The sequence below is a fragment of the Neomonachus schauinslandi genome, chromosome 6, assembly GCF_002201575.2.
Source record: "Neomonachus schauinslandi chromosome 6, ASM220157v2, whole genome shotgun sequence".
NCBI lineage: Eukaryota > Metazoa > Chordata > Mammalia > Carnivora > Phocidae > Neomonachus > Neomonachus schauinslandi.
In genome coordinates this window covers 85,617,415-85,640,037 of record NC_058408.1, presented here as the reverse complement: position 1 = coordinate 85,640,037, position 22,623 = coordinate 85,617,415, and the positions used below count along the sequence as shown (strand labels likewise).

The 22,623-nt window shown below is 42.4% G+C and overlaps 1 protein-coding gene across 1 annotated transcript in view; it reads right to left on the bottom strand.

Annotated features, from left to right (window-relative positions):
- The window catches only part of TTC13 (tetratricopeptide repeat domain 13), a 91,020-nt gene extending 68,461 nt beyond the window's left edge, over positions 1-22,559 (bottom strand). The window contains 3 exon segments of the mRNA XM_044916465.1: positions 2,898-2,973; positions 6,524-6,618; positions 22,313-22,559. Of these exon segments, the coding sequence (XP_044772400.1) occupies positions 2,898-2,973; positions 6,524-6,618; positions 22,313-22,559 (418 nt within the window).
- Positions 22,560-22,623: the final 64 nt, after the last annotated feature.

The window sequence follows — 22,623 nt, the reverse complement described above, 5'->3', positions numbered from 1 at the left end:
AAATAAATAAAATCTTTAAAAAAAAAAAAAAAAAAAAGAGAATGTTTAATTCACACCAGCGCAACGCAACAGTGGTCTTTTTCCTACCTCTTCTGTTCAGAATACAGTCAAAACACTTCCCAATATATACACTAAAGATGAATACATAGTTTCTAATCAAATTGTGTCAGTAATTGGTATTTTGTAATAAGAGCCATGACAACCTCTTAATACACGGCAATATGTGGACTGAATTTTTTCACCTGTCCAAAATGCAATAAATTATTGATAGTCTAGATTGCATTTCATCTATATTACATTATTACATTATTGATGTCTAGATTACATTTCATCTATAAAATTTGCCCTAACTCCCTAAATCCCCAAATATCCCTGAAAAAATTGTATTCCTCACTCAACACAATACTATTTTTATCACATTTCTTCGCAAGAAAGCTTTACCGCAATGCTCCAATCCTAGAACCTAAGAGGTGTTCAAGGAGACAGACAACTAAAACTTTTACTGGCGTGAAGAGCTGAAATTTGCTGAGAGTTAAAAGTAGTAAAAACATTCAATGCAGAAAGAGACTTAGAGTGTCCCCGTAACTAACCTGAGAAAAGTAAACTTCAAGAGCACTGAACGTCGTAATAAGACAACAGCTTTGGGGGCATTCTTCAAGATAAAGAGGGCTGTTTTTGTCGTAATTTCTTTGAAAAGATAAATTAAGGTCAACCTCATATTTGAAATAATAAGAAGGGATACCATTCAGATGCATCAGATAACAAGATAAGCAGAGACACCTTTGGTGGGGGGCCAGGAATATTAGCAGTAAAAATAACAGTGACAGGTATGTGCGTGGCACTCTGTACATTTCCACGTACTAACTCATTTACTCCTCGATCACGATGAGACAGGTACAGTTATTATCCCCATTCAAAGACAAAGAGATGAAGCATAGTGCAGTTGAACAAACTGTCCGAAGACAATATGGGGTGAGACAAAGAACCCAGGCTGCCTGCTCTGGGACCCACCCTAACACACTCCCCTGAAATAAATCAAGGCTGTACCGAAACTGCTGTGTACTGGGCTGGACTGCAAAAATGGTTTGAATTTCTGGATGATTACATGAACAGGGATGGAAATGTAAATGCGTCCTTCTTTGAAGGCAGGAAGATGGCGATATATCAGAAAGCCAAGATCTGGGCTCGGGTTCTGGCTCTGCCACCCACCAGCGGTGTGATCAGCCACTTCTCACTACTTCTGGGTCTTGCTTAACAAGCCTGTAGAACATCTTCTAACATTCCTTTCAGATCTAATGTTTTAGAATTTCCTATCTCTCTCCCCATAACCAGTAAATATCTATTGAATGAACAAATGAATAAGTGACCCATAAAAACGAATACAGTTTTAGGGGATAAATATTACTGTACTTAGGAACATGTTTAAATTGTTCTCCATGGCTAGGCTGTTGAACTCCACTTAAATAAAATCAAATGCAGCTTTCAAATCTTTCTATCTAAAAGTAAACACTTTTTCGAGAAAAACCCAAAAGTATCCATTAAAAAAAAAATCCAAATCTTGCAAAACTATAAATAACTATTAGGATCTAAATTTTGTTGTGGCAGTCCAAAGACATAGAGAAAACACTGGAATTCCCACAGAAATCATTACTATCCAGCAATTCCACATCTCCTGGCAACGCCTGTATTGACAGAAGCTGCTCTTCCAAGGAAAAAATATCGTGATGTGAAGAATCCTAAGCCAGTTCAGGGCCTAGAGGTCTAGTAGGATTAGTCTTAGAGCACAGAACAGGCCTGGCACATCCTGGGCCCTTAATTACTGACTTAATAAATGAATATGGGGCTGACCAGAACCCAAGGACCTCAGAAAAGACCAAATCTGATTTCTTAACAGGTAATTAATTCTCAAAGCCTACTCAAAGAATATCACCAAAAAGTGATTAATACTTTCAAAATAGTCAGCTCTTAATTAGCTGCACTAACAGAGCAAAGGAGCCAATACAAGAAGTGCTCAGTTTTTTGTTTTTTGTTTTTTTAAGTAATCTCTAGGCCCAGTGTGGGGCTTGAACTCATAACCCCAAGATCAGGAGTCGCGAGATCTACCAACTAAGTCAGCCAGGCGCCCCGAGGTATTCCATCTTAATATAAAATGCACATGGCCACAGAAAGGATAAAATAATTACATATAAATTAGATAGAAAAGAATTTCCGAAGGCGCTTCAGGCCACCAGGCACCAGGCAAGAGCATATGCTTCTGTGAAGTCTGTCCAGCTGCCCTGTTCAGGCCTGTATTCAATATTGTTTCCATTCCTTCAACAGCAAGCTGACTCGACAATGAGCATATCAGACCCTGGCGGAACCAGCCTATTTGAAAACAGGCCCCCAACAAGCCAAACTGCAGGACCCCTCTGCAGATCTGAATGAACTCAACCTTTCCGCACCCACATTCTTAGACCCAACAAGAACTGACGGGCCTCACGGCAAAATTAACTTATACCTAGCTATTATATTACACAGAAGATTACAGTAGGTGTGAGTGAGTCTCCTCTGCTTTCACTTTTGTGTTGTTCCTATTCAATGACAGCACAAATTACCTTTAATGAATGATAAGCACTCCGAAGGACTCGTTACCATAATTGTTAATTTCCAGAGAAACAGAGGTTCTTACAGATCATTCTCTCCAGACCTTGTATTTTCTCTATTTCATATTATATTGACATGTAACGCACAGACCCGCACAAGGGTTGAATGCCCCACCCAAGATCACACCACTCATATTGGCAGAGCCAGTGTCTGTGTTCTCTCTCCCTCACCACCCTGCCTACCTGCTCAGCACTGAATCATAAAGTCTAGGCAAATGCCCCAGGAATACCCCCTCCCCCAGATTCAAATCTCACCTAGCTCTTCATTTGTGCTGTCGTTATCCGTAGCAAACGGGAATCTCTTTTGTTCTGCAATAGACTTGGCCTGGCTCTGAAACAGAAACAAACATACGTTTTAGCTTATCACAAGTGAAGACAAAGCTTATAATGAAGACCTGTATTTTAAAAAAATTTAAAGCTCCATTTGATTTATATGGAAGAAAATATTCACTTTAATAAATACCAATTGTGTACTTCACACACATAGCTTGTGGTGTGACTGATTTGTCTCCTCCCCTATCATTAGTGGATCTGTTTCTTTATTTTTTTGATTTATTCATTTATCTGAGAGAGGGAAAAAGAGAGCACGAGTTGGGGGAAGTGTGGCAGAGGGGGGGTGGACAGAGAAACTTAAGCAGACTGTGCTGAGTGCAGAGCCCGAAACAGGGCTCAATCCTATGACCCTGAGATCCTGACCTGAGCTAAAACCAAGAGTCAGGAGCTTAACCGACTAAGAAACCCAGGTGCCCCAGTGGTTCTGTTTCTAAGAACAAGTTTCTTTTCACTTCCATAGGGATTCATCCTGCTGGCTGCTTCATGCTCCCTCATGTTTTCAGAAACTATTCAATGACCTCGATCATGTTGCAAAGATCACATTCTAGCCATCAGTCCTCCAATGAGGCTGGATGACAGAATGTTGTTTTTCAAACTAAAAATATTTTAGAAATAAGAGCTACAAGTTGTACAGAGATGATGCCACCAAAGGACCAACAAAATCTGACCAAGAAACAAGCCATTCTAGTGAAAAAAGCACAGCAGATGATGAACATCTCCCTCCTACTGAAGGCAGTAGATCTGCCTACGAAGAAATTATACAGACATATGCACATTTGGCAGGAAAGCTAAAACAAGAGTGGAAACCAGGGGAAAACGAAGTAAATAAGTTAGCTTAGTAACTGCAGTGATTTTATAGGCAGTACCGGTCTACTGTATGTAATGATGGCTCTGTAGTGTTTTGGAGACAAATCATGTCTGATACCACAGCTGTGACTTCACCAGAAGATTCAGCTGTTGATGCTAACTTGTGATACGCTTAGTTACAGGGTACACATTAAAGTGATTACTTCACACCAGATTCTCCTAAGACATGACTAAAACTTGTACATACCCAGAGACAGCAAAAACTAAGACAGTGAGAGACTAAAGATTTGTGGCTTTTGGCAAAACCACAGGATTAGAACCCAGTGACATCCCAATTAACTGAGTTCCTTTTTTTAAAAATGCATAGTACAGATGCCTAAAGGCATATATATAGGCCAAATAATTTTACATGAGACACTCTTCCAACTACTATATGTGCTATTCAGCTAACAATTGGTGTTCATTAGCAGTAATGAACTGTGGCCCCTTGGGCTTCACGGACTCAAATAACAGTAACAAGGCATTTCCACTTATACTCCCTATACTTTCAAAATCTAGATTGATGTTCAGATACAGCACAGTATTTAGTTTGCCTATAAAACAGGTCAAGATGAAATCAGAGAGGGAGGTAAACCGTAAGAGACTCTTAACTGTAGGAAACAAACTGAGGGTTGCTGGAGGGAAGGGGGGTGGGAGGGACGGGGTAACTGGGCACATGATGAACTATATGCAACTGATGAATCACTAAACTCTACCTCTGAAACTAATAATATACTATATGTTAATTAATTGAATTTAAATTTAAAAATAAATAAATAAAGCAGGTCAAGAATAAGCTACCTCTGGGGTTAGAACACAAGTTAAAGGCTACAGGCCAGAAGGGCATCCCATGTTGAGATGAACGCTCAACTTCATTCCATTCAGGACTCCAGACAAAAGGAAACATCTGAAAATTCTACTACTATGGGAATGTTTAACACTCAATTTCTTCCAGTAAAACCCTGATGACTAGAGAGAAACTCTATCAGCTCCTTCTCATTTTGCTCCATAGCTGGAGCTTCCACACAGATATGGGAAGTCTTGGCGGGATCCTCGAGAGACAGCTTTAAGAAGCAGCAGATTTAAAAATATGTGAAGACATCACAGTATGGACATCCGGGTATGACCAGACACGAGACTTTCCTCTTTATCAGATGGTCACAGATCAGCACACAGATGCAAAAGATTTATCTGCTTAATAAATTGCTTAGGGCCCAGAAAGGGAGTCTATGAATAATGCTTTTAGTGCTTAAAAAATCCAGTATGCAGTGAGAGTCTCCCATTTGCCAAACCTTTGTGCAGAAAGATATGGGAAAAGAATACAAATGAAATCCCATAAAAAGAAATCATTTACCAAACAACATCAAGAGTATACTGAAGACCATATCTGAGCTAAGTGTTTTTATTTTATTAAAAATAAAACCTGAGAGAAGTGAGAAGGAAAGTATAGTATGAACAAATTAATTTCCTGATCAGAAAGAATCTTTCCCACTTCTAATACCACATCTATCGATATCCTCTGTGGACAGCAGTGAGAAGCTCTGATCAAGGAAGTTTATGCACACAGCCCCACTTCTCTGGTCTACTAACTCCAACCCATCCGTCAGGTCCCTGCTTACGTTTCAATTCCTGAAAGCTGTTCTACCTGCTCCCCTTAATTTAACGGAGATTATGTTGACCTTTTGCTATACTTCTACATTTATTTGTATAATTATCGGGTTAGTGACTAGGAGTCACGAGCATAGGGACTGAGGCTAGCTGGCTCACTGTGGTATTCCCAGTACTTACTTAGCACAACGCCTGGCACATAATAGGTGCAAAATAAATATCTGGAGAATTAATGAAGAAATGAATAGTCGGACTCCCATATTTTCAACCTAGGGAAAATGAAAGGCCAAGATTGATGAGCTTTCTCCCATAGGTTACTAGCTAGTGCCATCTTAAACTAGAAATGCAACACATAGAAAATATTTGAATTCCTGTCCCTAATAATTCTAAGAATCTAATCGCCTATCCAAGGTGGGGATCACCCAATTTCTACTGAAATGTTTTTAGTGATGGCCAACTCACTACTTTACAAGATAGCCCATTCTGGTTTGAGACCAGTCTAATTCAAGTTTTTCCATATATCAGGTTGATTGCTATGCAGTGAAATTAGGTAAAATCTGTTGATCATTTCCTAGTTTGCAATTTCTACCTATTTTTAGTAGTTCTTACATGCAAAGGCAAAGCTTTGTCAGGAGAAGAAAGACTATCCTAAAGGGAAATTTTAAATGAAAGAAGCAAACAATATCTACATGGATGTTAAAGGAAAAAGCCTGGAGAAAAAAAATATGTTAACCTTGGGCACTGAAAGAGCCACTCAGCTTCACAGAGGCTGTGAGACTGGAAGCGCGTATAAGATACATTATACCTTCAAATACATGAGGTTTCTAGAAATAAGGGTCAGCCATGATCTCCCCCTTTATTTACTGGAACTTAAAAAGTAAAATGGATGAGATCTAGAATGATCAACCATCCAATTCATAAGTCATAATAATTCAATGTGACTAAATACCAGATGACCTATCTTTATCTTATGCAAGTAGAACCAACTGGAATCAAAGCCTACTTGATAAACAGAGGTGACCTCCTTCTTTTGAAAGCAGTACCATCGTGGCTCTAGATTACAAAAACAGAAAGTATGTATGGAAGATGCATACCAGAATCTTTTCAGTGTTGAGGGAAAGCAATGAGTCACAGGGTGGTGGTCCTTTGGGCTCGCAGTCTGAGTCGTGGAAGTTCAGAAAGGATGACTCTGCAAAGTAAACATTCCTGGTTATTCTCCTCACCTTAAATTCATGGCTCTCAGGTGTCTAACTATGAATTATAATGTGAAAAATCCACAAAACCAAACTAAGGACAAAGCAAAAAGCACTAAAAGGGGCATCCTATCTTCCACTTTATAGCTGTGTAACATTCTGTGGTTTCCAAATATCCTCACAACCAGTCATTAACATAGTAGTTGTTAAGGTAACTTTGTTAGACATCTCCTACCTGGCAGCATTTACCAGAGATTAAAAAAAAATCACAAACGGGAGACCAAAGTCAAGCCAGGGAGATCTAATGTTAAAAGATAAGTACATGGGCGCCGTGCGACTCTTGATCTCGGGCTTCTAGGTTCAAGCACCACGTTGGGTATAGAGATCACTTAAAAATAAAATCTTAAAAAAAGAAGGTCTGTACTAAGGGTCTAGTATCCAGAATATATAAATATCTCCTGATTTCAACAAGAAAAAGACAACCAAATTAAAAAATGGGTAAAGGAGGGGCGCCTGGGTGGCTCAGATGGTTAAGCGTCTGCCTTCGGCTTGGGTCATGATCTCTAGGTCCTGGGACTGAGCTCCCAGCTCAGAGGAGAGTCTGTTTCTTCAACTCCCTCTGCCTTTCCCTTTGTTTGTGCTCTCTCTCTCTCTCTCAAATGAATAAAAATCTTTTTTTTAAAAATGGGCAAAGGAATAGGCAATTCTCCAAAGAAGACCCACAAACGGCCACTGAGTACATGAAAAGATGTTCTACATCATTGTTAATTAGGGACTGCAAATCAAACCATAATGAGATACCACTTCATTACCACAAGGATGGCTATATTTTTCTCAAAAATGGGAAATCACAAGTGTTGGCAAGGATGTAGAGAAATTAGAGCCCCTTGTGCACTGCTGATGAGGATACAAAGAGGTGTGGCCGCTGTGGAAATCAGTTTACTGGCTCATCAGAAAGTTGAACATAGAATTACCATACAGTCCCACTATTCCATTCCCGCGTATATACCCAGAGAACTAAAAACAGGGACTCAAACAAGGACGTGTATATGCATCGTCATAGAAGCACCATCTACAATAACCAAACAGTAGAAAGAGCTCAACAGATGCTAGATACATCATGGCATATACATACAGTAGAATATAATTCAGCCTTAAAAAAGGTAGTACTACAATCATCATGAATTAGTACAACCCTTTACTCCTATAATAATAAACCTACATTTATACTTTAGCTCACTAACAGAATTTCAAAATTGAGACTTCACTCTAAGCGACATCTAAAATGCTTGCCTATATTTGGAAATATTCAAAGGTGCGGCATATATATATCATATGTCTTATCACTGTTTACACCTTTTGGCCTAAGATAGAGAGGAAAATGTCTATTTTCTAGTTATCTCAAGGCCACTTATTAAATTATCAATTTGAACACCACCTTTACATTACAGTCACCGGGGTCCATTTCTAGACTTTTTTTTTTTTTTAAGGAATCTTTGAGATTATTTACACCCAATGACAATAGCTCTGACAGATGACTGTCCCATCCACATGGACACTGGTATTTTAAAAATGACAGGAGTAACTCATGTTCATTCTAGAAAATATAGAAAAATCACAAAACATAAATAAAAGTCATTTAGAATACTTCCACACATTGAGAACCAATGTGAAAATTTTGGTGTAATTAATGTAATTAAGAGCTCAATATTGACAACGCTGAAATCAGACGGCTTGGGTTTGAATTCCTGTTGTCTGCCACTACTTACTAGCTCTTGGCCACTGACTTAGCCTCATCAATCTTTGGTTTCTTCATTTATAAAACAGGGTCAATGAGAGTGTCTACTTCATGGGAGTGCTTGATTTAAACAAGACAATTTAAACAAGAAGAGATACAAGTAAAGTATTTGGTACTGTTTCTGGCATAAAGAAGGAGCTTAAAGATGTTTGCTACTATTGTTATCATTAGGTTGCGAGAATGGAAGGAGATACACTGTTTTGTAACCTGCCCTTTTAATGTAACAATATAAACACTTCCCCATATGACTAAATTTTCCTCTGCATTATTTAAATTCAAACTTAGTGAGATTAGGTAAGATTTTTAATATCTTTAAAATTTTAATTCTCTACAATAAACTTGTATTTTGCTGTTGTTTCTAGACTAATCCCTTATAATGATCTGCTTATTCTGACTTCAATAATATCACATTATTTCAATACTGTACCCTTTTAATAAATGCATACATTTTAATGTAAAGCAAAGTCTCATCATTTTTTTTTCCAGAAGTTTCTTGGCTATTTGGATCAACATACTTCAGATAAACTTCATTTTGTTAAGGTCACAAAACAAAAAAGTCCCTCTATGACTTTTTGGGGTTTTTTGTTTTTTAAGTAGCCTCCACGCCTAGCGTGGAGCCCAACGTGGAGCCCAACGTGGGGCCTGAATTCACAATTCTGAGATCAAGACCTGAGCTGAGATCAAGAGTCAGCCGCTTAACCAACTGAGCCACCCAGGGGCCCCCACTCTATGATTTTTATTAGAATTGTTAAAACTGTAGATTAATGAGTAGAGGAGTACTTCTTTACAAAATTTAATCTATTTATTCAACTTTTATTAACCTATACAAAACTTTACAATTTTTCTATATAATTTATACATTCAAATTTGTTGTGATTAAAAAGAAAATTGGTGGATGACCACTGATTCAGTACGTATTTGTTGAGCATCTACTACGCTCCATTCACTGCTCAGTGGTCTTCAACACCAAAAATGACCCCTGTCCTTCTATATGAAGATTATAGTTCAGGGACGCTGGGTGACTAGTCAATTAAGCACCTGCCTTCAGCTCAGGTCATGATCCCAGGGCCCTCAGATCGAGTCCTGCATTGGGCTGCTTGCTCAACAGGGAGCCTGCTTCTCCCTCTGCCTGCCGCTCCCCCTGCTTGTGCTCTCTCTCGCTCTCTCTCTCTCACAAATGAAAATAAAATCTTAAGAAAAAATACGTTTTAAAAAAAGATTATAGTTCAGTGAGGGAAACCAACAGTAATCAAAATCACACAGAAATGTCAAGTCACAGCAGCTTAAAGAACTTATGACTAGAGCATAGTCAGGAGAAACAGTACTCAGGGACAGTTTCCTGAGGACGTGAATAACAGCATCAGAGCATACTGATAGAGTTCACAGGGTAGAGGCACACTTCTGATCCCCATTTTAAAAACAAGGAAACTGAGGCAAAGAGGCTAAGTGATCTGCCCATGGCTACCCTCTAGCAAAGCAGTGGAGGTGGGGTTTGAGTCCAGGCAGTCTGGTTCTGGATCTGTGCTGGAGAGAGTGAAGGGAGACCTGAGGGAAGTTTCAGATTTAAAAGGGGAAGGTCCATGGGCAGCTGGTAGGACAGGCAGAGTGGTCCAGACAGAAAGACAGCATATTGTAAATCTTCTGTCTTAACTGGCTAGAGCTCAATATTTTATCTACCCACATTACTGAATTCCTAATAGCTCTATTAATGCTTCCATTTATTCAGTGGATAATTGTATCATCTACATGTAATTATCAAGGTCTTTTAATATTTATACTCATTCAGCATCTTATTTTACTAGAAAAAAACTCCCAAAAAGTGCTCAATACTAGTACTCCTGCTTATTCCTGACATTAATACTTCATTGAATGATCCAGAATTTCCTCAAGTTTTGACGATAAGATTTTTCATTTAACATTTATAAGCATCCAGTGGGAAGATGCTCTATATGGCTATGGGTTAACACTGATGTATTTTACCATATAAAGGAAGGATTCTCCTATTCTTTGTTTTATCAAAAATTTTAAATCAGGAAAGCTGGCTGAACTTTATCAAGTGTTTTCGGAAATTTCTTTATGATAATCATACGATTTTTCTCCTTTGACCTATTAAGGTAATTAATTCAATTTTTTTAAAAAGTTGAGCCATCTTTGTACTTCTAAAATAAATTCTAATTGGCCAAGGCACATCATTACTTTAATTGATTGCTGGCTTCAGCTTATTAATATTTTACTTAGGATTTTTATAACTATTTTATAGCTTTCTTCCCACCCCCACCCCCACAACTGTATTAAATTCTGGCATTAGTGTCTCTTGCTGGTTTGGTAGGATCTGTGAGAGAAAAACAGTTTGTTACAGCTATACCCAGAGTTGTCTGGAACAGAAGGTTAAATTTGTTCTTCAATCTAAAACTGTTTAGCTCACTATGGCTTTATTTTACAATAACAACCCAACCACCTGTATTTAGATGGTATAGATTTCCATAGAATGAGGAAAACATTGTATTCCTCCTTGCTCAGATAACACAAGTTAAGATTTATTTTATTTTATATTTTTTTGAAAGATTTTATTTGAAAGAGACACAGAGAAAGCACGAGTGGGGAGGAGGGTCAGAGGGAGAGGGAGAAGCAGACTCTCCGCTGAGCAGGGAGCCGGATGCGAGGCTCGATCCCAGGACCCCAGGATTATGACCTGAGCCGAAGGCAGACACTTCATCGACTGAGCCACCCAGGCATCCCGCAAGTAAAATTTAAAGATAATTACTACAGAAATATTCTCAAAACACAATACAGAATCTTATCTTTTTCTTCTAGATCATCTCTTAAACATTTATTGAATGATTCATATTTTTAATCTTATTAGCAGGGATTTCTCCACATTTGTGTCTTAATTCCCATGGCCTCTACAATTGTCCACACGGCCCCTCACTCCTAAAGTACATTTGCCTCTGCTCTTCTATATATGTGTTAGCCTTAGCAGGTTGATCTATTTTATTTTTTTTAAAGAACCAACTCTTGGATCTATTTATCAATTCTATTGTTGCTGTTTCTCATTCATTTATTCTGGCTTTGTTCTAGACACTGCTTCTAACTTCTCTTCTTTCCTTTTCTTGTTGCTCAAGCTTAGTTTCCAGCTCATTTACTCCCTGTCTTCATCAATACAAAGAAGCCACCAAAGGCTTAAGCACAAGAATGATTATGGACAGTTGTGTGAGGAGAGAAGAGCTCAGAAGACGAGAGAAGGGAGGCCAAGTGCGAGGCCACAGCCAGCTAAAAAACAGGAAAAGTCCAAACAAAGGCAGAGACCAATGGGTTGAAATGGAGGGTCAGACTCCAAAAAGGTAGAGGAATTAAAAAAGACAGGGCTTTGAGAAAAATTAGGCATGAAAAGAGGACAAAGGCACTGGTTTCCAGTTTGTGTAGCAACACAAGGTACGGGGGCCATTAACTGAAATGGGAAGTTTAAGAGGAAGAATGGTTTCAGAGGGCAGTCAAGAGCCCAGTGCCTGGGAGATACTCAACTAGAAGCTGTCTCGCATGTAGTTAGGAAATTCCAGGGAAAGATAAGAGCTACAGGTATGAATTTGATAATCATTAACTTAACAATGATGAGTAAATAGGGGAAGGAGGTAGGATCTCAATGACAGCTCCAGAAGCTTAAGTTTGACAAGAAAAACAGAGCTGACCCTGGTAGGGGCAAGGTATTTAAGAGAAGGAGGGTAAATCAACTTGGTAATTTGCCTTTTTTTTCTAAAGAACTATCTGAAGAACATTTCTTTGAATTGTTTTACATCTTTGCCATAAAACTATACACAGAGTTATTACAATGATTCTCATTTTCCATTATACTCCCTTATCCCTAAAGTCAAATATTTGTTTCTTCTCACTTTTCTTGATGAGCCTTGCTAGATAATTGTCTAAACATTACCAGTATTTTCAAAGAACCAGCTCTTATACTGAAAGCTAATCAAATGTGAAGTCAGAGGAAGAGTAGTTAGCTTGGAGGCAAAGCTCCAGAGTTCAGGGCGTGGGCTGGGGAGCCAGACTGACCCCCATCTGATGCCTCACCGGCTGGCTGACTGCACAAGTCCTTTCGTATCTCTTAGCCTGTTTCCTCATTTGTAAAACAGGAACAACTACCAGAACATACCCTCCCAGGGCTTTTGTGAGGAGATATAATGCCCACAATTCACAGGAAATGGTTGGGTTTGAACAGCGTGGGTTCTCTTACACGCAGATTTTTAAAATAAATACAGTATACTACTGTAAATGTATTTTCTCTTCCTTATGATTTTCTTGACTACAGTTCCTTTACCCTAGCTTATTTTATTCTAAGAATATAGTATATAATACATACACGAAATACGTGTCCATCAAACTACTTGTCACTAGTAAGGCTTCCGGTCAACAATAGGCTATTAGTAAAGTTTCTGTGGGGAGTCAGAAGTTGTACATGGATTTTTGATGGTCAGAAGATGTACATGGGTGGGGGAGGAAGGGTGCCCCAACCCCCACATTCTTCAAGGGTCCACTGTATACATATCTAGGCTAAAATTGTCAGAGGGTTTTGCTGTTCATTTCTTCTTCCTTCTTAGCAATTTTTTTTTATGTATGTGACACAGAGAGACACAGCGAGAGAGGGAACACAAGCAGGGGGAGTGGGAGAGGGAGAAGCAGGCTTCCTGCTGAGCAGGGAGGCCGATGTGGGGCTTGATCCCAGGACCCTGAGATCATGACCTGAGCCGAAGGCAGACGCTTAACGACTGAGCCACCCAGGCGCCCCCATTTCTTCTTCCTTCTTTCCTTAAGATTATTTTGGTTTTTACAGCACCTTACAGCTTTCAAAATGCTCTCACAACACTCTTTCCTTTGGAACTCCAACCTCTGGGGTAGGTAAAACACACCTTAGGCTCATCACACACATGGGGAAATGAGCTCAGTGTTAATGGATGTGTTTAAGGTCACAAGATGAAGAAACTGCAAAGGCGAGGCTGGCCACATCGTGCTCTAGGACACCACATCAACAGAGGTGGCATGGTCCACTCGTCACCACCCATTCTGCCAATGCTGGGTCGTAATAATAGATGGTTTAGGTAGAGCAATGCCACCAAACTTCTTTCCTGCCCTTCCAAACCCCACAGACAGCTGATTTTAAGATTGGTTTTGGTGGAGGCACAAGGAGCTGACTGCAGTAGGTTCAAGAAAAAACTGGAGACGTGGAGACAGTGCACAGAAACATCTCCTTTGAGGAATTCTGCTATAAAGGAAGCAGAGAGAAGAGAGGCGGCTGGAAGGACGTGTGGTCCTGTCTTTGTTCCCTGTTTTTTCTAGACAGGAGCTATTATAGCCATTTGTATGCTGATGGAAGACAAGAGGGAATGAGATGTCACGCACAAGAAGAGGGCTACACTCAAGGAGGCTCCAACAAGTCCACACCCAGACAGGACCAGAGGCAAAAGATGAGCCTAGAGCCTTTGGCAAGCTGTAGCTATGATGCTGGGGAAGTTCTCTTCTGATTGCTTCCTTCTCAATCAAATCAAATGACCGCCTCGTGAGGCAAGGAGACGTGGCTTTGGAAGTTGCAGGTATTTGTCATACATTCACATTTGCAGGTGAAACTGACTGAAAGCTTGTAAACAGCAAACCCAGAGCCAATTCCTGAAGGAAGACGTTTTATAAGGAACTCAACAGCTGCTGGGCTGCACTCACCACTTGACCACCTTGCTCTAGTTATAGAAGTGTGCCAAGTTCACCTGAAAACAAGGATGACTGGGCTTTTCCCATGGATAGGCTAGAACTTGGAAGTCAGGCAATTCTAGTCCGAGGCGTAGGGTGACCCGGGAAGAGCCATAAGCATTCCTGTGGCTAGAGGAGCTACCAGAAGGCCAAGCAGCTGCAAGGCAGCATCAATTACACTGCCTTTTGCTGTTATCAATTTCTGCATTTGTAAGACAACCACTGTTGAGGACCTTGTACATCACATTGGTTGATGGTCCCAAATGGTAAGTTTCTTTTAGAAGTAATAACAGGAAAAGCAGGAGGAGGAAAAGTTCTCCTCCTCTGAATTCATATGCTTCTTTTGTTCTAACAAAATATTATTCATCTGTACCTGAGATGTGTAAGTTATCATAAAACAACTTGAAAATAGAGGCTGCCCACTGGGAATTAGATTATAAGGTCAACATATAATTAATCCATTAGAACAAAGATCTGCAAAGGGCATCTAAAAGAGACAGAATGGCTTTATAACCAAGCATGAGTATAATCTGATCAAAGCTGTACTGGCCCACACAAAAGTATTAACACATGTACAGAATGTATACAACCAGAAGAAAAGGAGCTGGTCAGCTGCACAGAATGGAAAAGGAGGCAGGGAAGCAAACGATGTGGCATCGATCCAAGAAGAGAACCGGGTGGGGGGCGCTGGAGCCAGCAAAGTGAGCAGCCAGCCTTAGCCACAAAGGCTACTCACTTAGCCTGAGGTTGTAGCATGGATTGAAGACACAGCAGATGCTTCAAGTGACACATACTTTTAAGAGCTGAAGACTTTTTCATAAACCCACACATGCTGTCAAATACCATCAACTCTACTGGGAAAGCTGAAGCAAATCTAGGCAATGATGTGAAAACCTTAGTGAAAAGGGAACAGTCACTTTGAAGATTTTATTTATTTGAGAGAGAGAGAGTGTGTGAGAGAGAGCACTTGCCCACAAGCAGGGGGGTGGGCAGTGTTGAGGCAGAGGGAGAGAGACAAGCAGACTCCCCACTGAGCGGGGAGCCCAACATGGAGCTTGATCTGGATCTCGTACCCTGGGATCATGACCTGAGCCGAAAGCAGGTGCTTAACTGACTGAGCCACCCAGGCACCCCCAGAGTCACTGTGAACACCCCAAACACAGGCAGGAAAAGGTCACAAGAGGACTCAACTGCTCTTCCGTGTAGAAGAGGCAGACCGTCTGGCGCAGGATTTCTGAGTGTCTACGTACAAAACACCAGCACCTGAGTGGTGCACATCCACTGTGCTGATACCTGAACCAGAAATAAAGTCATACCAAGTTATCTCCAAATCAAACTAGGGGAATGTGGAATGAGACTTTATCAGCAAGCTTAAAAACAGCTATCAGTTATGTATTTGGGATTCTTTCTAGTTACACAGGTTGTTCAGTTTGTGAAAAGTCATGACGTAAACACCAGTGACACATTTGTCTGCATATATGTCACATTTCAATAAAAAGTAAAAACTTTAAAAAAAAGGTTAACAGAGGAAAATGTTAGCATTAATGCAAAGTGAAAAGTATTAAAATTCTGCTACTTCAATAAATTTTGCATTTATTCTATCTGCAAGATAACAAGCCCAAACAAAAAGATAAGATGACCTCTTTAAAACACCACATTGTGAAAAGGGAAAGCTTCAGAAGTCGGTCAGTTGGCCAAGTATTTAGGGAGTGCAGTGAAGCCAAGCCATGCCTACGTGCTATAGAACTTCTTGAAAAGTCTGTATACACAAAGTGCTCTGCCACTTCCTGTATGCCTAGTCCACATAGGTTAGGTTCTAAAACCCAGGCCACATATCTTTTGCCCTCATCCAGAGCAGGGGAGAAAACGAACCCTCAGTAACCAAAGCTGAACATGTCTACCAGTGTACAGACCTTTTAAAAGGTAAATGTGGGGCACCTGGGTGGCTCAGTCGTTAAGCGCCTGCCTTCGGCTCGGGTCGTGATCCCAGGGTCCTGGGATCGAGCCCCGCATCAGGCTCCCGGCTCAGCAGGAAGCCTGCTTCTCCCTCTCCTACTCCCCCTGCTTGTGTTCCCTCTCTAGCTGTGTCTCTCTCTGTCAAATAAATAAATAAAATCTTTAAAAAAAAAAAAAGGTAAATGTAATTCTTAGTAACAATAGATCTATTTGAGAAAGCTAATGAGTACGCAAATACCACAGCTATCATCTTCATAGGGTTCATGCTACGAGAAGCAACTCCTAAAGCAGAAACTTTCTGAAAGATGCTGTTCAGGTAGCAAAAGAGGCAAGCATCCTCCAGACAATACCACAGTGCCCAGGGCTGGGGGATATAAATCTCTTTACCGCTCTATGCCTTGGTCTCTGCACTCAAAATAAGCTGGTTACCCTACACTGGCAAATTTACTTGTGTATACCTTAAAAAAAGATTGGGAGAGATTTGCTACAAAACTGTATATGATAACACACAAAGAAAATCAGGGCCAAGAGGAAAAGAATCAAGCAAATATAACAGTAAGGGTTACCACAGTTACCATGACTGAGCATAAAATTTGGTCCTTACCTTCCCCATAGCCAGAACAAAACAGGAAAGGGCTCTCATTGTAAAAGTGTCCCTCTGTTGATTCCCTGCCACCTCTAAGGCATAGCAATGATTTAAGTGCTGTGAGCAATAAGACCGATGTCCTCTATCTAAATAACTGATTCCTCTGTTAAGAAAGATATATGAACAATCTTTAAGTCTTAGTGACTGGCAAACACAGTTAGGTTTATAGCTACTTCCTTATTTTTCTGGCAGCTAACACCTCCCAAATCAGACACAAATGTTCTTTTCTTCACAAAGAACCGTGGGAAAATAAGCTCAAATCTTGCATTATTAATTTCAATAAACTAAAGAAAATTACTTCAGGTTGTAAATTAATCATTGAACTTGACTGAGGCATTAAGCATAGGTAGGGCTAACGTGGCCAGCTAGATGAAGGTGGCCATTTCAAAAACACCATAAAGACATCAAGTACAAGGACTACCTCACTTTGGAGCAGACAAAAGTCTCAAGAAGGCAGTAAAAAGGAAAAAAATCACAAAGTCACTGTTCCTGTAAATATTATATTTTCAAAAAAGGAAAATAAAAGTATTTTCCAAACAATTACAAGAAGTACACACATTTGAACTATCAAAATACATCTTAGTCTGTAAGAACATGTAGATATATCTAATACAGGATGAATGCCACCTTTGAATGAGATGCAGTTTACCTTTAGCAGGAAGAGCAGAGGAGAGAGAGATGAAGTCTTCAATCGACAGACATGTTTCAGCTTATCTGGACCGTAACTTACCAGATCTACAACACTGGGGTATCAAATTAAGACATCTCTAAGATCTCGGGCGCCTGGGTGGCTCAGTTGGTTAAGCGACTGCCTTCGGCTCAGGTCATGATCCTGGAGTCCCGGGATCGAGTCCCGCATCGGGCTCCCTGCTCGGCAGGGAGTTTGCTTCTCCCTCTGACCTTCCCCCCTCTCATGTGCTCTCTCTCTCTCACTCTCTCAAATAAATGAATAAATAAAATCTTTAAAAAAAAAAAAAAAGACATCTCTAAGATCTCTTCAAAGCTCACTCTGTCCGGGGCTCTGTTCATGCCACCTTACCAGAGGCCTTCCCTGGCCCCCTCGCAAAGTAGCACAGTACTTTTTATTCTTCAAGGCACTTATCAGTGGGCCTACTACACATTCATCTCTTCCCCGACCAGAATGCAGGCTCCACACGGGGAAGCTAGCCAGCTGTGCTGTATCCCCAGGGTCCAGAACACTGAGTAGCAAGTAGTAGGCACACAGATAGCTTTCCTGTGAAAGAACAGATCCATTGTACAGATCCAGTGCTAGTCTTCGGGGCGCCTGAGTGGCTCAGTCATTAAGCATCTGCCTTTGGGGCGCCTGGGTGGCTCAGTTGGTTAAGCGACTGCCTTCGGCTCAGGTCATGATCCTGGAGTCCCGGGATCGAGTCCCGCATCGGGCTCCCTGCTCTGCAGGGAGTCTGCTCCTCCCTCTGACCCTCCCCCCTCTCATGTGCTCTCTCTCTCTCATTCTCTCTCTCTCAAATAAATAAATAAAAAAAAATCTTTAAAAAAAAAAAAAAAGCATCTGCCTTTGGCTCAGGTCATGATCCCAGGGTCCTGGGATCGAGCCCCGCATCGGGCTCCCTGCTCCTTGGGAAGCCTGCTTCTCCCTCTCCCACTCCCCCTGCTTGTGTTCCCTCTCTTACTGTGTCTCTCTCTCAAATAAATAAACAAAATCTTAAAAAAAAAAAAATTCATTCTAGCGCTATAGTTCAAAATACTAAGTGCAATAAAGCATCCTTCCATATATGTCCGTATAAAATTCTACAAGTTATTTAAGAATGTAACTTTCAACAAAGGTGAAGGGTATAGGACTTGATCATTAATACTGACAAGAAATTATTCTAAGAGGGAAATATTACAGAGGACATAATACACAAAGGGTCAGAAGGCCAGGCTCAAACCCTGGCTCTATGTTCTACCGTGGAACGGGGATAAAAACAGTACCTGCTGCAGTGCTGAGAGGATTAAATAAGAACGTACATATTTATAAATATAAAACTAGGGGAAAAACTTCTGTTCCTTATTTCTTCCCACAATTCCAAACTACAAACAGGGCAAAGGTAACAAGGAAGGGAAATTTATTTTTATTTGAAAAATATGGGGACACCTGGGTGGCTCAGTCTGTTAAGCATCTGCCTTCGGCTCAGGTCATGATCCCAGGGTCCTGGGATCGAGCCCCGCATCAGGCTCCTTGCTCGGCGGGGAGCGTGCTTCTCCTTCTGCCCGCCGCTCCCCCTGCTTGTGCTTGCTCTCTCTCTGACAAATAAACGAAATCTTTAAAACAAAAAGAAAAAATAAAAGATATGTACATTTCAGTGTTCACGTCTTTTAAAAGTAAGATTATTTTTCCCCCAGGAAAACAGAGAAATGATCTGACGTCTGTGGATATACATGCCTTTCAAGTAAAATGTAAAAATTGCGCTGGAAGAGAAAGTTGAAGGGGGCCTGGGAACAGCAAAGTCAGGCTGAGACCCCTGGTGCCTGGGTCACCCATGCTTGTCTCTGCTCCCAGGGCACTGGATTCCATTTGAGGGTGGTCCACACAGCACGGCGACTGCCAGTGCTGTGTTCAGACCTATGCGCTCCCACCAGCTGCTGCCTTTGGCTCTATAATTACTGGGGGTTCTGTCTTACGAGAATACACATACAGCTCACCAGAAGGTGTGCAGATTTAGACCCAAGCGGCATCAATCAGCCATCGAAATCCAAAAGCTATGGGAAGGTTTCTGAAAAGTGGCTTCTGCGTCTGTCCCCTGACTGGCTTGATATGGACAGGCCTGTGGCTGGAAAGGCAGCAAGTGATGGTATGATTAACAGACAGCGAGGCTCTGAAGAAATGGCTCGTTCTGGATCCTGGCACTTATCTAGGCCCTACTGTTGAGCAGAAGGGGGTTCTGGATTCAGAACATGAGCCCCTAGGTTACGACATGGTTAGCTGCAAATCCTGAATTTGTTCCTACATCTGTTCTTAGGACAGTGAGGGACTGGGGCAGGTTTCATAGGGTCCAGCTTCTACCTACTTGCCCAAGATGAGGAGGGAGAAGCGAGAGACACTTTGGGAGTTGCTACCCTGATAGAGAGGGCTTCTGTCACGTACCACAGCCAATAAAGCTAAGAGAAACAGCCGGAGTGCCGAGGAGCACAAGCAGTTGCCTTTGGGAATGATTAACTGGGGCGAGCGGCAGTGGCCCAGCCACTTTAGCACCTGTCAGCAGCTGCGGGACACTGATGTCAGCCCAGGGACGGCTGGCTCAAAGACTCATGCCACACATCTGCAACAGCACCTTTGTAATTCCAAACTATGAAAATAAGTACTACATGGGGGAAATAAATAGAAAATTGAAACATTTGAATAAAGTATGCTTAAAATCTCATAATATAGTGTTCATCCTCTGAAGCAGAGAACACAAGGTAATGGTTCCCACATATCAGGGAACTGGTAGAATGGAGAGGAGAATTCTTCCAAATGCCTAGTTCATGAAAACCTATATAATCTAGGAGAAAAGCATAATACAGGTCAGAGTTGGCTCAAATAAGGACTCAAACACTGGCATGAGCCTGATGCCACAGAGTGAAATGAGCCACCTAGGTCAAGAATACCAAGCAATTTCAGGGCGCCTGGGTGGCTCAGTTGGTTGGGCGACTGCCTTCGGCTCAGGTCATGATCCTGGAGTCCCGGGATCGAGTCCCGCATCGGGCTCCCTGCTCGGCAGGGAGTCTGCTTCTCCCTCTGACCCTCCTCCCTCTCATGCTCTCTGTATCTCATTCTCTCTGTCTCAAATACATAAATAAAATCTTTAAAAAAAAAAAAGAATACCAAGCAATTTCATAATAGAAATCTTGATTTGCATCTTCCATTGCCTAGAATCTGGGTCTTCCTGGGCCAGTGAGCATCACATGACTACAGGAGGGAAAGGGAAATGAAGATTTACATAATAACGTCCTATATGCTAGCAAATACTATAGATGTGGTTTTCTACCTGTAACTACTTAGCATCTAAGACAGTTTCATCTAGAGCCTGCCTGCCTGGGCTCCTCCCTTTACAGCTGGGGGGGCCTCAGGAAGGTGATGATTTCACTGTGTCTCAGTTTCCCCATCTGAGGAAAAGGAGTTACCATCCAATGAGGTAGAGAATGGTGTGCTGACAGATTTAAGAGAATAGGCTAATCAACCTAAAGCTCGCATACTAGTGCTTGGCATACAGCAAGCACTCCATATGTGTTGGCTATTTCTCACTTTCCTCACAGCACTCTTGTGAAGAAAATGAAACCCCGTAATTAGGTAACAGTGCCTTCAATTTAGAGAGGCGGCAATTCTGCAAAGACAAGCAATTACCTTGTGCAGAGTCACAGAAAGCGACAGAGGTAAAAGCCATTCTGTTCCCACTCTACAACGCTGGCGCTATTACCATTACTAGCCAAGACCTACTACAAAATAAAGAAGTCACATACCCTCCAATGAGTGAGATTTCCTTAAGGGAGTCAGATTGTGCTTAAAGGAAATCAGAGTGTGCTAATCTGGACATTTCATCTCAACTAAAAATTACTTATTGTCTTCCCAGTTACACAATAGTAAAGAACACTGCCGTCAGGCCATAAAAGCAACCAGCCAGCTTCTAGGGAGTCGGTAGACCCAGAACTTTCGAAAGCAAGTCTTAAGTGAATTCCAGGGAAGAGGAAAGGGACAGGAAGGGAAAAGGAAGGGAGGGGATTGAAGGGTGAAAAGACCCAATGGAGAACCTCAAAACAAAAAAAACGTACACACGTATTTTGACCCTGAAGCACCTGCCATGACTTACTAAGCTGAGGGCAATAGCGCCCATCTTAATGAATGAGCTGGCCTAGTTCCAATACACACACAGCTCTGACATACACAGGCTCAAGGCCTGCAGGGCCCTTTCTGCCCTCTGGGAGACACCTGACAGGTCACAGGTCAGTCTTAAATAACTGGAAGCAAGACGTCAATGAGCAGATAAAATGGGCTTGCAATCTTGTTCCCTTCCTTCTTTCAGGCTTCACATTTTTAGAGGTTGTGTTTAATAGAAGACATCAACCCAAGAGGTCAGAAAACCTGATTTCTGGGCCTAAGACGGGCCAGGGATCCCCTCTCCGGACCCGGTCCTCCTTCGTCCGTCGGTCCCTCCCTCGCTCCCCCGGCACCCGCGGGGCCCGGAGCGGGTACCGGGGCTGCTCCGGGCCACTTGCCATCTTCTCTTCCACCCTTTCAACAGTTGCTAGGACTCCGGAGAGGCGGCCCTGGCCGCAGTAACGTGCTGTCAGCTCTTTTCTCCATTCACCACCCTCCCCACGGCGGCTACGAAAGGAAGGCGCGCAGCGGCATGGGTGCGAGCGGCGGGAAGCGGCCCCGGCATGACACCTCGCGGCGCCGGCTCCCGCAGGAGCACACGCCGCACAGCGGCTGCCGGCGGCGAGGCCCGGGCGGCCCAGAACCTCGGCCCCGGGGCCAGCCGTCCCCACGGCCCCGCCGCCCCCGCGGCCCCGGGCGACCGGGACGCACGCCCGCCCGCCGCCGCCGCCCACTCACCGCCGCACTCGACCGAGTACTGGTCTCCCCAGTCCCCGGACTGAGGGCTGCAGCCGCCGCCTGCCGGGGCCTCCTGCTGCTGCCGGTGCTGCAGCTCCTGCTTGAGCAGCGACAGCGGCGAGTAGTGCTCGGTGGCCACGGCGCCCGGGCACAGCCCGGCGGACAGGACCCCCAACAACAGCAGCAGTCTGGCGGCCACAGCGCCGCCCCAGCAGCAGTAGCAGCAGCAGCAGCCGGCAGGTGCCATCTTTCCTCAAGGCGCATGTGCGGCGGCCCTCGCCGCACGGTGCGGCCTCCCAGCCTTAACCCGC